Source organism: Hippocampus bargibanti, linkage group LG07 (genome assembly GCF_051943395.1).
Source record: "Hippocampus bargibanti isolate YZ-2025 linkage group LG07, ASM5194339v1, whole genome shotgun sequence".
In the NCBI taxonomy this organism is placed as follows: Eukaryota; Metazoa; Chordata; class Actinopteri; order Syngnathiformes; family Syngnathidae; genus Hippocampus; species Hippocampus bargibanti.
In genome coordinates this window covers 15,302,422-15,319,358 of record NC_142740.1, presented here as the reverse complement: position 1 = coordinate 15,319,358, position 16,937 = coordinate 15,302,422, and the positions used below count along the sequence as shown (strand labels likewise).

The 16,937-nt window shown below is 41.9% G+C and overlaps 1 protein-coding gene across 2 annotated transcripts in view; it reads right to left on the bottom strand.

Moving 5' to 3' along the window:
• ssbp4 (single stranded DNA binding protein 4) overlaps nt 1–16,937 on the bottom strand; it is a 117,938-nt gene that overhangs the window by 83,229 nt on the left and 17,772 nt on the right. For both annotated transcript variants that reach the window (XM_089001002.1, XM_089001001.1), the window contains exon 4: nt 8,101–8,185. In XM_089001002.1, the coding sequence (XP_088857128.1) occupies nt 8,101–8,185 (85 nt within the window). The remainder of the gene's footprint in view (nt 1–8,100; nt 8,186–16,937) is intronic.

Sequence of the window (16,937 nt, the reverse complement as noted above, 5' to 3'; positions counted from 1 at the left end):
GTGTAGGATATCTCTCTTCCACGACATCTTTACAATGTGAAAAGTCGTGTGCTCTCCCGAGCGAGCAATCATGCGGAACACGTACACTAGACCTCTTCAAAATTGACCTTTTTCTTCACACATATGGAAACTGATTATTCCCGTAATAGTTGTATTAAGTTCTTCCTGTCTACTTGATATCTAATTTAAAACAGATTCTTATCATACAGACAGACAGATGACGAAGGCGGAAGTAGACGCCGAAACATGTCAGGTATTTGAACACCGACAATACACTGTCTGTAAGATAAGAATCTGTTTTAAATTAAATTTGATATTATTCCCATTCTCCAAGGTCTAAATTAGCTAAATATACAGGTTATTGTGATCTTGGACCTTGGCTATTCCTGCCTCAAGAGGCATGTAATTTTATTGTTGACCTTTTTCAAAAACGCTGCAAAATTTGGACTATTATGTCCTTATTTTGTAGCTTTCCAGAGGTTGATGCTACAGCATTGAAAGTGGTACCAAATGAAAGCTAATAAATTTTTTCTTGCATATGGTAGTGAACACATGAACACCTGTGTTAATTTTCATTATTTTATTTTATTTTTTTGTTCTTTTGACTTCAAAACGGCGCCGTGAGAGTGGCTGCCTTTCCATCAGCTCATGTATTTTGTTTTTCTACTTTCATTCCTTTCATCACTTCAATCAATTAATTTTGATACCACAGCAAGCAACAGTGGCATCAATAAAGGTGCGGCAAAGCTTATTGAAGAAAAACTAGGCAAAAAGGTATTCTACTTCGCTTGTCGCCATCACATATCAGAGGTAATAATTGGAAGTGTATGGGAGGCTGTGTTTAGCGAGGTCAAGAGTCCTGACAACCCAATGTTCAGCAATGTGAAAGACAAGTGGGACAAGTTGGTTAAGGACTGCCCAAGAGTTCTGGGCCTAGTTGAACCAGACTTGAAACAGAAGAAGACAAGCACAATTGCAGTCTTAAGCAATTTCCTTGAGAAAGCAAGTCAGAGGGCAGATTACAGAGAGGTGGCAGAGCTGTGCCTGATCCTGCTTGGTGAGGAACCTCCTCGAGGTATCCACTGGGCCAAGCCAGGTGCCATTCACCAAGCCAAATTTTATTAGCCTTCATTTGGTACCACTTTCAACTATATATCACAACCTCTGGAAAGCTACAATGAAAATAAGGACATAATATCCCAAATTTTGCAGCGTTTTTGAAAAACGTCAACAATAAAATTATATGGCTCTTGAGGCAGGCATAGCCAAGGTCCAAGATCAGAATAATGTATATTTAGCTAATTTAGACCTTGGAGAATGGGAATAATATCAGTTTCCATATGTTTGAAGAAAAAAGTCAATTTTGAAGAGGTCTAACATACACGTACACATCAAAACGAAATCTCTATAAATTTAACTTCACTGTTGATACTATTAACACATTAAACATATTAGTACAAAAAATGCAACGATGTTTAGCACAAGTTTACTGGCGAAAAGCGCTGTAAGGGCGCTGCCATATTTGTTTTCTCGCTTCATCGCGCACAGTCTCGTGGTATTTTACTCCAGAGCGATCCCGATTGACAGCGGATGCAACTGACATCGACCAAAACACACAAAAGCATGCCAACTCAAGCACTACGCATTTTGATCAATCCATCACCCTTCAAAACAAATGTTTTAGCAGTTGTATACAGAAATAAAAGAACTTTTATATGATATAAAAAATTGAAAATATCACTTTGGCAGAAAAAAATAGCAGAATTCCGCTAAATAGTGGACATCTGGGATCTCTCATTAGCATTAGCCGCAGGCTAACAACACACTTGTATCCCACAGAATGTGGGATACATTCTGTGAAGGCTTAAAAGCAAATCACACTTCACACGTGGACCGGGGGTGGGGGGCATCCAATATTTCTTTCTAATGGTTTAATAGATTATGACTTCAGGATTACGTTCCAAAAATGCGAGCAAGGTTTTAAGAGTCTATTTCTGGACACTAATATCAGATTATGCCCTTGCACCTTACCCCTTGTCATGACAGTTCTCTGGTCCGCCGTGTCAGTGACGCATTTGAGGCGTAAAAGTCGGCGTCGCTTCCGCAGGCCCTTGACCGCGGATGGGCATGGAACGCAGATGTTCAGGGTCGCGACCTCTGGCTGAGCCCGAGCGAAACGTCTGCTGCGACAAGACAACAATTGCAGCGCTCTCGGAAAGACTATTTGTCCCATTATTATAAGTGAGCGTCATGTTGAGCTCTAGTCTTCCGTTTGCTTGTATGTGTATGTAAATTTTTGTGTCCTTTGAGGTCTTTTAATCATCCGCGTCCACGTTGCCATAATCAAAGTGATTTTGAAGGATTCCAGAAGAGGACAAAAGATGAGTGTGTTCTCTTCTTGGAAAGTGAAGGTGATTAAAAACTAAGAAGAAAGTGATTGATGGAAAGACAATGGTACTTAATACTACAAGAGAGGGCACTCGAAGAAAGGTAAGATGGCGCCTTGAGAAACAGGTAGAATTTTATGCCATGAGTAGGCTCTTAAATCCAAAACTCCAATCATCTTTCCCCTTGGAAATGATTGGAAAGGCCATTAATGAGATTCCCAAATAACAAGTCTTTTGCCATCTTTGTTGTTCTGTGTAATTTTTGAGTGGACTTTGCCAAGGCAAATTTATGTGGTTATTTAAATCCAATTTAAAGGACAACCGACGTCACTTTTTTGTTTCCTAACTCACATCAGAAAAACGTTCTATAGCATCTAAAATACCCAAAACACGCAGTATGATATTTTTATTCAAATGCAAAACAACAATAAAAATGACTTAAACTGTCCAAAATCTGCCAAAAAACTGAGCTGCGAATTGGGCATTTTCAGAAAGTCCCGCCCCCAGTTCGTGACGTCACGCCAAGATGTCTTGCATTGCTGGAGAATCAAAACAATGGCTTCAGATTCGGAGAATATGCTTTCTTGTTACACATCCAGTTATGAATAAGATTCAAATAGTTCTGAAGAGGAAAGCATACATGTTTGCAATCGATTAAAGAATTTATTCCGTGCCATTTTGAGGCAACATTGGTGGGAAATGTATCACCAAAACAGAGGCAGAAAATGGCGACCAAGCTCCGTGTGAGGAACTAATCAGCCCGTTTCCACAGGCTGATAAATTCCTTACATGGAGCTTGGTCGCACTCTTCTGGCTCTTTCTGATGCTACATGACGTTTTCAGACCAAACAAGTACAGCAAAATGCATTGACGTGATGGAAGGACTGCTACAATGTGTCCTTTTTTCGGTCAGGGGCGTTCCTTCAGTGACGTCACGTACGGACTCGTCACCAACTCAAAAACAAGACTTCCGGAATATTCAGTGCGAGTCTTACAACGTAAAATATAGCTATATGCGGTGGAATCTTTGTAATATACGTTCAGTAGAAGTCATTTGAAGCCATTTTACAAATTATGGAATCAACTTGTCCGGAGACGTCGGTTGTCTTTTAAATAATAAAGAACTTCATATTGAAGTGTTGCCAAACACTTTGCAACTGTTTAAAAAATCTGATGGGAAAAATGGACAGTATGCCTCATTGAAGCTCTTGGTGAAAACAATATGGCGCATACTTTATGTGTGCGTTGTCATTTGCATACCATCGTGGCTACATTGTTACAGCATGACAACACAATGACTTTCCAGGGGTTCCGGGAGCGCGGCCAGGACTCCAATCCCAACACATTCCCCTGGATTAACTGTCAACCCGTCCCCAAATCTGAGGATTAGCACTTCGTATTCCATTATCTTTCCAAACTGGAGAGTCAGAAACGTCAAAGGGGACTGGTAGGGCACTGTCGAGCAAGATGTGCTTTCCAAAAATTACAAAATAGAGCCAAAACACTGTCGCCAAGCAACAAAATACATTTCAGAACACAATGACAAAATGCTGCACATCGCTGATGAATTTTTTCATCAGCGCTGGGCACTAAAAACAGGCCCATAAAGGACGACTGCTTCGTTTCCTATAACGTTTACACTCATGACGATCACGGGTGAGCTCGAGCCTGTCCCACTTTGAAATGCCAAAGATGAGAATCAAACACAGACCTCAGAACTGCGAGGCAGTAGTGGTAAACACTCTCTACATTGTTCTGTCCAAGTCCAATCTTGATGAATCTTCCGCGTGCGTCACATGCGCGACTCCTCCTGGGAGTTGCGTTGTTTGTCTTTTTGCCAACCGGGAGGGGGGCTGGGCGGTGGTCAAGGGGTCTTTTATCCGCACGAGGCTGCAAGTGAGGCTTGATCGGGCCACTCAGTCCACGGGGACTGGTGAGCCCGAGTTAATCAGAGACAGACAGACTCCTTGTCACCCCAGGGACTCAAATGGCTTCGACCATGACAGTTCTCCGTCTGCGGCGCACAAACGGCAATGGCCGCGGTCGTCTGAGCATGAGGCCTGGTCTGTGCGGTTTCTGACATGTTGAATCTTATAAAGTGCCGTTACAGTAAATTTAGTGCAAATCACACACCCTAATTTGAGACACTCTCAAATTATTCACTTTTTGGCTTTTTAGTAATAGTAGTCACAGAAGAAGAAGAACCAAGAAATTTTGTGCAGTACTAAATTATGAAAAAAAGGCTACGAAGTATAACTTTGGAGAGTGAGCCACATATTTCTTCACCAAAGCCCAGGACAAGATTACCTGTCTAGCTTCCAATGGAATGCAGCAGACCACTACATTAGCTTCCCGAGCTAATTGTCCGGAAAAGCAAAAAGACACTCTCCGCACAGACCACAAGAGAGCACATTATCGCAAAACAGCTAGTTGAGCAGCATCCTCAGATTTCAATGAGCATTCTGTTAGCTCATATCCACATTAAAACGAATCGCCTTCAATTAGAAGAAGAAGAAACCTACAGTGACTTCAATTGTCATGCGTTGGACAGACAGACGGACAGACAGACAGACAGACAGACAGACAGACAGACAGACAGACAGACAGACAGACAGACAGACAGACAGACAGACAGACAGACAGACAGACAGATAGATAGATAGATAGATAGATAGATAGATAGATAGATAGATAGATAGATAGATAGATAGATAGATAGATAGATAGATAATTTATTATGCTAGATAACTACCTGGCTAGACATTCAATTAGCTTGCAAGCTCGGTACCTTGCTGTGTGATTAGGTAGAGCAAAAGATATCCAACGCATCAGTTCAGAGTCAGGATCAAACAATATCCAAAATTAATTAACCTGACTGGATTTGAATTGTGACGTAATTCTGTCACTCACATCATGGTACAGAATCCATAGATTCCACTATGGGCTGACGCTTGGGTTATGGATTCCAGCATTTGCCAGAAAATACGTAGTTGAACATATAGCCTTCAGGTGCAGCCTCATATCTAACCTCGGAGATGGGTCAGTGTGAATAAACCAAAGGCCAGCAACTAGTTCCTACTCTTCCATCCCACTCAGTCAGCCAGCTCGCTCGTCTATTGACTTCCTCAACTTCAGTCAGGTCAAAGCTCAAGCATCATTGCCCGCATCCTTGAACTCCTCTAGGACTCCCATTTATTCCAATAGCCGCACGGCGTACGTCCACATTTCACCCCTAATGCACTGCCGGCTTTCAAACACACCTCAGTAAGGCCCGCGGACATTCAAGTTCGGCCAACCTCAGCCTTCATTTAAGCGTTGACGTGCAGGTATCCAGCTGGCCTACCACTGGAGAAAGGTGGAGCAAATTATATGGCATTTAGATTCATTAGACACAGTTGTCAGACTTAATTAACTACTAGGTTTAATTAACCATGTAATTAATCTTATGGTGGTCCAACACGTGCACACACACCAAAATGTGTCAGCTAGTGCCCACACACACACACACTCACACACACACACACACACACGCGCGCGCCCGCACACGCACATGCATACACACACACACACACGCACACACACACACACACACACACACACACACACACACACACACACAATACATGTAATATGTTGGGTTGTCAAGTGTCATGCAAGGGTTGGACTGCCTCTGGGCTCAAAGCACTTGAATAGAACGTGAAGTATAAAAATAGCAGCCGTAATCCGTTTCAGGTAAAGGGAGCAGCCAACCCACTCAGTCGCCTCATTTACATGGACTGATGACGAGTGAGCTCATGCTAGTCATGTAACCAATTGTGGCGTCTGAGTGATTTGGTTGTATTCATAATCATGTTGAAACAACAAATGGAGGCATCCAATTATAAAAAAGTATTGGACAACTGACCGTTACATTTACATCGAAAAGGACAGAAAATAGAAGAAAATGCGAAGTTGACTTTCTAGAAGGTTTTGGATGCCTTGTATCCATTCATCCATCCATTTTGTTCATACCAAACTCTGCCGTAATACAATTTCCGTCCATATTGTGCTTTTTTTCCCTCTAGACCACTGCGCTATAGTTTTTCTCTCTCTCAAAAAAAACCAAAAAAAAACAATCCACTTTCTACAGTCAAAGACCCATGCTGGAATAATGCAGACATGTAAGTACATACATGTATGTACAGTATGTTTTATCTCAGGTCAATTGTGTAGTCAATTATATAGGATATAGTTCAGATCAGAATTAAGTGCAGATTGCTTTTAAACGGAGTGAAAAGGTCTTTGGGGCAAAACAATAAACTGGAACCACAAAGAAAGTCACACATACTCGATTTGATCAGATAATTCCTTTGGAATTGTGGATCGTGTGTGTGTAGGTGCAACTGGACTGACCAACTCAACCCAAAAGATGATAAGGTCAAGGGGTCCGGAGACCATGACTTTATCAACCCCAGCGCAAACCCCCACAGCCAGTGCAAGCAAAGCCTTTTAAACATACTTTATGTGCAAATGCATTGTGTGTGTCTGAGCGTTAATGTTCTTGTGTGATCAACTTTTATGTGCCTTGACCTTTAGTGGACCAATAAATAAGACGGGCCGCAGTGTGACCTTTCATCAGGGAACGAGGTTTCCTCTCAGAGCCGAGAGTTCAGGGGTCATCGTTTGAGGAAGTGCAGAGCGTTACGCATCTGAGCGACTGTGGTTAACTGAAACAGATCCAGAACTGCATTGGCAGTGGATTTTGTGTCACTTTAGACAAACAATGTCACTGTCAAAAGCCATTTTGATTTTGTGTGCAAACATTTTTGCTCTAAATTTTTGCTCTCATGCTCGGACCACAAACTTTGACAAAAATTCGGATTTCAGAATAGAATTAGCCACTTCGAATCATGATCACAGTCCGACTGTGTGTTTTCTGACATGGGTTCTTGAGGTGTTTTTGTGGGTCTACTCGTGAATTTAAACTGACTTCAGAGGTTCAATTCGAGTGAAATTGCTCACACCGTCTTCCGAACAAATTTATGAAATGTCCATACCACTTAAACGTCATGCACAACCAGATCTTGCTCGCAGTGACTGTTACCAAGCAAATCAAAGAAATAAATCACTAGTAAAAAATAATACATCGTGTAGACTGTGTATTTATATATATATATATATATTGTTCTATTCATATGTATATATTTTTTGTTATCTAATTGCACTCTTTCATAACATTGTAGCTCCAAATTGGGAATTTTTCCACTGTGAGACAACTGAAGGTTGTCTTACTAAGAATAATTCTGAACTGCACTTGGAATTGGAACCTTTCTTAATGATATTTGTTGCAAAGAGCAACGGTGAGACCCCGGAAACGAGAATTCATTCAACAAAAACTGTGATTCCAATAGAAATTCTGGCGTTAAAATTTCCATTCAAATGTTGGTCCATATGCACATTTGGCCAACCACAGTCAGTGATATCTAATCATGTGAAAAATGATACACTGGCACGAACACTCTGAATTATTCAAAGCTGGACGTCTCCATGCTTCCCCATAAAATAAACACACAGCATTCTCAGGCAGATTTCTCCCCAGAACAGAAACCAGCAGCATAACCACAGAAAAGCAGATTGCAACACCTCACATCGGCATGTGAGACCCCCACTCTCCCCACCCCCCTTCAAATCTGGTGAGTGACAGCATTGATAGGATGCGTTTTGGTTAACTCACATAATCGTGGAAGGCCTTGGCCTCGCTGGAATGTTCGCATGTCTCCCTCCGGTCCGGGGCGGCGCAGTACAGATCCCAGAATACGCTAGGCACACAGGAAAAGAAGGATGTTCAACATTGAAAAACATGCTCATATGTGCTTTATGTCATCTAATCGAGACAAGAGCGTAGATGACTAAAAGCGTTGTGACATTAACGCTGTGATTCATCGAGGCTTTGCGTACCACCCCCCTCCCCCCTTTCCTTTGTGTGTCACTTTGACAACCAAACAAAGTGGGACAGGTTCACGCTCCGGTGTACCTTTTTTGTTACGCGCACATAAAAAGCAGAGATTAATATAGCCGCCAAAATAAAAGATGATCATCCGCCGCACTGGGACGCACTTGTCAGTGTCTTCTTAGGCTTATTTATTAAGTGCAATCAGAGTTTCATGTTCCCTTCATGCAAACAGACAAACGTTGAAGTACGAGCGAGAACGTATCCGAGAGGCTCTGCAGATATTGTATCATGCACTTAATAAAATGGCAATTGGAGAAGATAAGACATAAAGCTGAAAATAAACAATTCCTACACACGCCGGGGGAGTGAGAAAGCCTTTAGATGTAGGGTTTAAGTGAATTTCATAACTGTGATCGAAGCTAATGTAACAGCATGCGTAAAGTGATGTAAGCGAGGGTGGGATTACTTCAATTGTACTGGCACACTTTTATAACATGTGGTGTATTCCAGAGGTACTCTAGTATTTCTTGGGACTCACTTTATTTTGTAATGGAGACGCACTCATGCATTGCTTTGTACTTTTACGTGGCGCCCCGTCGTGCTCAGACTGAGGGACCGCAAGTCTGCCTTGAGTTATAGAGATGACGTTGTTAGGTTAAAGACGTCAACACGTTGATGGGATTCAAAAGAATGAATTGGTACTCTGTACTGGTCCTCGATTTGGACTTGGTGTCAAAATTGGACAGTGGTGCCCATCAGGGCCTGCAAGGCCTTCTCTGCTGGCCTAAAAATATCTGAATCACAAAATAATGTGACTTATATTTTGTCCATGAATTCTTATTAAATAATTCCAAATTGTCTTACAGCTGCCTTTCATTACTTTTCCCCTGTTGTGGTGCTTCCAGACGTGTGTTTTCGTATTTAAGCATTTAACCAATCACATTTCAGCCATCACTTGCTTCTAGGGTCAGAAATCTACCTGTATGCCTTCACAATCAGTTCTGCAGGTCCTGGAGCATAAAAATCAATGTCGATGAAACTGTTGATTTAACCAATCAGAATTCGAGTTGGCAACCCAAGGCCTGCTGGAAGGTGCTGGAAATGTCAGTTTTCATAAACTATGATTGGCTCATCATGTGAATGGCTAGTCACTAGCCAATTATAGTATCACTAGCCGCTAGTGAAGAGCATACTGACCAGAGCTAGCACACAGTATTCGTCGCGAGCTGCAAACGCCGTGGTGGTGGTGTTTATTTAATATCTGTTTTGTCAACATGCAATGGCTGAAGGAGGAGAAGAAATTGATTTGGTTACAGAATACTGTTAAAGCCATTTTCAAGATGGAATTTTCAACAATAGATGGACATTATTACGGTTGGACATCTCCGAAGCTAGAAAAAATAGCAAATAATATTGAAATGTTATGAGGTTATCATTAATCCACACGTTCATTGTAAAAATTCAAACAGTTTAATACCAGTATTTCTTACATTTCTTCAAGTCACAAGTTATTTCCAGGCCAACTGCACCCTCTAGTGGACGTGTAGTTATATCACACCACGCTCGCAGCTGATTGATTCAGACGTCGCACTACTGAAGGCCTCGTAGCGACATGCACGGCCCGTCACTGAAATTGGGAGTAAGTCCCGAGAAGTTGCTCAACTGTCTTGACTAGAAAAATTGGCTTCAACAGAACAAATGGTCCTATGTGAAGATGAGCAAATCCACATAATGGATGGATGAACGAATGGCCGCAGACCGTATCCCAAAGGTTACCGTAAAAGTGCTTCTTATGCAAACATGATTTTTTTTCATCACCCAAGTCAGATTTATACAAATACATCATGAAAAAATGGGTACTAATGTCCAAGCATTTAGCATGTTTGCCTCACAGTGTTCTGTATTCTCTGCTTCGATCTTTCTGTGTGATATTTACATGTTCGCCCAGTGGCGGCGGTGTTTATCTCCAGTTACTCTGACATCCTCTCACATTCCAGAAAAATATTTTACCTTCATTGAACGTCAATGTGGTTGCTTTTTTATCCTTATGTGTGTTCTGTGATTGGCTGACCACCAATTCAGGAAGTACCTCTGGTTCAGCCGTGAATCTAATAGTTGGGTAGATTTTTTTTTAAGTGTTTTAAAATGATGGGAAAATGTAATTGATGTTCCAACTAAAAGGCTTAAGAATTAAATCAGATAAAGTCCCTGCAGACAGGAAGCAGAAATGGGTGACCAAACGTCCCAACCTTCCTGCCCTTTACAACCCTCAATATCAACCAATCATCTGCACTCGTGTTACTTAGTGTCCAATCAGACAAAGCAATATTATGTTTATTAGCACCAATCCCAAAAGTCTCTGAGGGGGAAAAGAGAGGTCCTGCTCCTAACGGGCCATTAATTACTACACCAAGATCGAATATCTGGTCAGTCTGTTTTATTCTTGTCCAATTGATTCTCAATGTTCAATTCTTGAGGCGGGGAAATTGGTTGTGCTGTGCCAAACAAATAAATAAAAAACTTCGAAATAAAATGTGCACTGAAGACTGAACAGGCCAGCAAGAGGTTTTGAAAGAACTGAGATTGAGAGTTTTGAAAGGCGCTTATAAAGTAAATGTATGATCCTTATTATTAAAATCAATCATTGTCAACCACTTTGAAATCCTTACACTCACCCTCTATATATTTTCTAAGAACATTAGTATTCTGGATTGAAAATGTTTTATGTTAACTGTCAACATGTGTTGTCTAATCAGTTGTGTTCGAATATCTATTAATCTGTTAAAATGTTACTACACCGCGGCGTTAATGCTAATTGTTAGCCCGCTAATGATACTCAAAACAATGTTCCCAAAGTAAAGCTGTGCAAATTGTTTTTGATAAACAATGTGGAATTGTAAATAATGGCTAGCTCGTGGAAACAGTCGGACAAAATTGATTTGACTGACAGTACTTGATTGATTATTTTCCGATTTGATAGCGTTAGTGTGTCTTTTTTAACACTTTCCCCATTCAGTAAATAGAGGCTTCACAATGGCCATAATTTGTCTCTGGAATTGGTTATTTGGAAAGATTTGACGAAATCAATGTTCAAGAAGCTTCCCACAAGAGATTATATTCCACCTCAAATGCTTCCCTACTTTTTTGAACACCGCTCCTTTCCATTCGTTTTGATGACATGCCAGTTGAGGGCATTTTGAATAAAAAAGGTGCCAAACTCAAAGTTCCTAAAATAAAAAGGATTAAAAAAAACATACTTTTCAACCTTTAGCTGCAACCTCTCAGACTTGTGACAATCTGAACTAAAATAGAAGTGTTAAGAGTATTTATAGATGAAAGAAAAGAGTTGGTGGCCTGAGGCGCACTGAAAGCACAGGGGTGCCCTCTAAGACAAAGCTAGACGAGCACATATGCTGCGTGTGTGTGTGTGTGTGTGTGTGTGTGTGTGTGTGTGTGTGTGTGTGTGTGTGTGTGTGTGTGTGTGTGTGTGTGTGTGTGTGTGTGTGTGTGTGTGTGTGCGTGTGTCTTTCGCACATGACAATAAAGTCAGCGTACATTATCATATGGCATATGTGCGGCGGAGAGACGGCACAACGCACCGAGGGAGGCACGACCATCACAAATCCAATCAGCTCTCGCGGGCAATGAGAAGGAACGTGGAGGTTCAAGTTTGTGACAAAAAAATTACAATAAAATAAACAAATAGCACATTGGGCGGGTTTTTAAGGCGCATGGTGAGCTGCCATCTCCCAGCCCCTGAAGTCCGATCTATATTGCCATTTGAACAGCTAACCTGAAGAATCTCCCTGTTCGTCTGCCTGTATCTTCGGAGACTGTCATTCTCTGGGTATCATTTGTACTTTGTAGACTTGAATTCATCCTTCTCTGTATGTATGAAAGAGACACAAAGAGGTGATGTATATAGAAAACTACAATTTCAGCTGCTGGGTTTGAAGAAGATTGGATTTAGGAGTGGCTAAAAGGAACTGACCAGATACTGTATTTGAAACAATGCTCGATGTGTGGCAGGTCTTGCGGTCTCACACAGACGCCAGGAACATGTGTGAGGCGTATTTTACTTCCTTGACGCAGATCAAGATTATCTGTTGCATCAACATTTGTAGTTAATTACCATCAACTATTTGATAAGGAATCACGGCCCCTTCCTTGTACCAGTTGTATCCAATTATCTAATCATTCTAATCTAATGAGCCAATCTTCGTCATCTTATTTCGATAGGAAGTCTTGTAAAGCGATGTTATTTGAGCTGCACGGGTGGTTAGGGGAGGCATTTCCGCTGTCTTTTCAAGGTGATGCAAACACGAACGGATAATCTTTCATTTCATTTCATTTTTCAGAAAAAAACACCAACACACCAGCAAAAGAGCAAGAAGATGGCTTCATGTTCAGACGTCCAGAAGAAGACAATTACTGAAATGAAATGCATCACGATAATTATTTGCAATTAAGTGTGGCCAAACAAAGCCAACAGTTACAATGGGGTTTTTGCACTGTAATAAGGCACCTAAACAAAGCCAGACACATTCAGCTTGGCAAGTCGGCTCCATAATCCTGTCTGCCACTTTGGCTCATGACAAGCTAGCAGGCAGCTAGTAAAACCTAGCCAGAAACAGGCTTAAAAATTCTACAATTTTAAAAATATTTATGTTGCACGTGTATGTTAATCTCTTACCCTTTTTTCATTCGTGTGACAATTTAGGAGTCATTTTTGATGATCAGAAACACCAACAGCATTATACATTGTGTGCACAATATGTCACTACCACGCGAGCTTAGCGATGCAACATTCTGCTAATCCTTCACATCTGTAGCTAATGTGGTGGAGTAATGGCAGCTCAAATTCAAAGGAGACAGAAAAAAATGTGCCTCCTCCCCCGTGGGTAAAAGATAGGGAGTTTTGTTTTGCATTTTTGTTGTTTTTGCTTTTAATCCCTTCTTTGCTGCTTATCCTCATTTGGGTTGTGGCTGAGCTAAAGTCAAAACGAGCTAACTTGACAAGTAAACTGAACTGGTCAGAAGACAATCACAGGGCACTTTTTTGGAATGCGGGAGGAAGCCAGAATCTTCAGATAACACCCACACAAGCACGGTTAGCCTTATGAAGTATTCACCTTATTGAAAATCAGCTTTAGGAACACAGCACATATTGGTAGAGGAAGGATACACAACATGCTAAAACAAGTTCATGAAGAGTGGCTGCTGAAGAAGACAATAGTTCTAAAAACAACATTGCAAAAACCTATCTTCTTCCACAGCATAAACAAGGTGGCCAACAAACTGATTGCACCCAGGGATTCCCATGCCATACTGTTACTGTGAAGGGATTAGTGTGTGCGTGTGTGTGCGCGAAAGTGGGTTTACAATTCAGTGGCCATCCACTGAAAACTGGTTAAAGCAATAGATTTGAGGATAAAGAGGAGACAACTAGCATTGACCAATAAAGAAGGAGCTAATGTCACAATCAACACCTGCAGCCCTCACTGAGGCTTTTCTTTATCCTTCCACCCGTAACAACAGATGTGGATGAGTGACCCCCCACTAAAAAGCTTCAGTCCCCCAACACCTCCCCAGTCCCTTCCTCCGTCGTATTCTAAAGCACCCCTACCCCACCCCCTACGCCATCCTACAGGAAGCATCCACAGAGGCAGTGAAGAACAGCCTAGTGAGGTGCTGAGGAGATGACGGCTAGGGGGTGGGGCCAGGGTGACAGCGGGGTCGGGGTCTTAGATTTGGCTGTTTAACACAAAAGAAGCTGAAATGCAAAGAGTTAATCCATTCGGGGTCTCTCTTCCGCAAACAAAGGACAGGCCTGTAAACAAAGGTTGCGAGGGGGCGGCGTGGTGGAAGCAGTGTGGAAGGTTGGTGGCTTTCCTACCATCTGGAGCTTTTGTTTTGGGGGAAGGTTTGCGAGAGGAGAGGAGTCGGGGGGTTGGTGTCCAATGGGTGGACCCCGGTAGCAACCCCGGGATCCCATCGCCCCCCCCTTTGTGAGTTCTCGTGTCCGCGTGCTGCGTGGGCCAGACAGACACCCCTTAGCTATGTCGTCTGCTCTAAAGTCCTGGCCGGCTAATCATCAGCTTCCTCTCCACTCACACACTCAAACGCACACTCGAGGTCAATAGTCCCAAACTGGTCTTCGCGTGAAGCAATATTTTTCACGATTCAGCATATAAACCAATAAAAGAAAAGGATGCAAAGTGCAATGCATCATGTTGCTAAATGTAGTGTTTGGGTTTTACAACAGGGGGGTCCAAACATTTTTCAAAGTTGGCCAGATTGTTTGTGGGGGGGGGGCAACATTGGTGGCCGTTCTTTCCAGAAAACAGCAATTAATTAAAATAATAATAATCATCATCATCATCATCATCATCATCATCATAATAATACATTATATTTATAAGCGCCTTTCAAAACTCTCAAGGTCGCTTTACAATCACAGGATCAGTTTTTCTGTAGGTGAGCAGCGGCAGCCACATGCGCCAGCGTTCACTCAACCGGGATCTCAGTGAGCCATTCTGTTTGTCATATTAGCTTTCTTAGTTTAATTTTAGCTATCTTAAGCATGTGTTTTGGTTCATTTGAAATATGCATATCAAAATTGAATTGACATTGCAAATGACTCTTCTCTTAACTTCACTCTTTTTAAACACTTTTGTTGACTTTTTTCTAACAGTGGAACAGAAGTAATTGTTCTTTTGTTGTTTGACGCTATTTTAGAAAATTTTGAAGATTGGAGGGCTCATTCAGACAATTTACTCATATACTGATTTCCTGTTCCTAATTGAGCTTCTAGATGACTGCAGTTAGCACAGGCCGGTAACAGCGCTACTGCCCAATTTAATAATTCGCCATGGGGGCCAGATGTTATTGATTCTATGACAGAGGCTGTGGGCTGGATGAAAATTGACAACGGACCGCATTTGGCCCCCGGGCCGGACTTTGGGCATGCATGTCTGGTATCGGGGAGTGGTAATACATTTAAAAAAATGTCTCGCTGTGCAACCTGGCACCGCGTCTGGTAATCCAGTAGCAGTCCGCTGCTCAGTGCAACGCAACCCCAAATCATCTCCCACTTTTTGCTGCACTCTAAATACATTCACACACACACACATGGTATGTTTGCCTTTTGTTGCTACCACTGCCCACATGAGATTTTTCAAGACCATGAAGAGCCATGTCAACACGCTCAACACACTGAGAACCAAACAGGATGACTGAATGAAACTGCGCGTTTACAAGACGGGGCAGGAGTGTTTGGCGGGGTGGTTTGAATGCCGAACAAAGCGGCCCGCTTGTCAAACCTCTTATTCCGCTTCTTGCTGCCCCCGTGCCACTAATGCTGAGGATTCAGTCTACTTTGCTCTCTTTGGCTCCACTGTCTCTTTGTGTAGACCCTTTCTGGCCACTTCTTTCTGGTAGCGCATCACATTCCCACTTGAGCGTAAAAACTTGGATTTGTTGAGCTCTTGGTATGAAACTAAGAAGCTGCATTTGGGAGGTGTCGGAGGCCTGGAGGGCTTAAACGCCACTCTGCTTCTACCAAAGCAGTACAGGCAACCAGACATCTTCTGACTTTGCTGATTCATTCTCCAAAAATGCTGTCTAAAGCAATCCCACGTGAGATGAGGAAAAACATAGGATGCGTGTTTACTGCTGTTACATAACCAAGACAGCACAGCACACACACCATGATAGCTCAGCGACAATAACGAGTCTTTTCGCTTTGTGTCGTGCTTCCTCTCAAATACTTCCCTTTGAGAGGAAGCATCGGTGCCACGGGGCATCCAGACCGCCACAGGAAAAAAATTGAAAGAACAGAGGGTTATGTGATCATAAATATTGACATGGTTTATGGTTTGTGCAACTGTTGGCATGAGAGTGTAAATCACTATGAAAAATAATGGCTTAAGATAATATTTTAAGGATGTCCAATAATTTATCCTTTCTGACTTTGATGAGCGGAAGAAAATGTAAAAAATGTGTTGAAATGTAAATGTCTCCACTGCAAGACTAATAAAGGCAAATCCAATCCAATCCTATCCATAAATGCTCAATTTGGCCCTATTGTTAAAATATATGCACCACCCATGATGTCAAACACAAGAACTAGTCCAAAGACTTCCACGATTGCATTATTTTGTTGAATATAACCCTGCCATGGAAAGGGAAGTTCAGAACAATCGCAGAAAGGTTCAAATCTCCATTCTTGTCTGTCAGTGTCTAGTTCTTCCAATACACATTCCAAAAACATGATAGGATGACTTAAGAATCTAACATATTTTTCAGTGTATAAGGGGCACTGGACTATAAGGCGCACCCCCAATGAATGGTGTATTTTCAAACTTTTTCCATTCATAAGGCGCACCAGAGTAAAAGGTGCATCTTCAATGAATGACGTGTTTTAAAAAGGTTTCCATATAGAAGGCACAGATCATCTTTTGAAGACAGTGAAGGCTTTTGGGTGCACCTTATACACCGGATAATACCGTAATCCCCTCATAGATAGAGATGCTTTTTATGACGTGTGGGAGGCTTTTAAATAGCTGCCGACCATTCCAAGTGTACCCGTCACCTGAAAATGGCTCCAGTTAAACCAG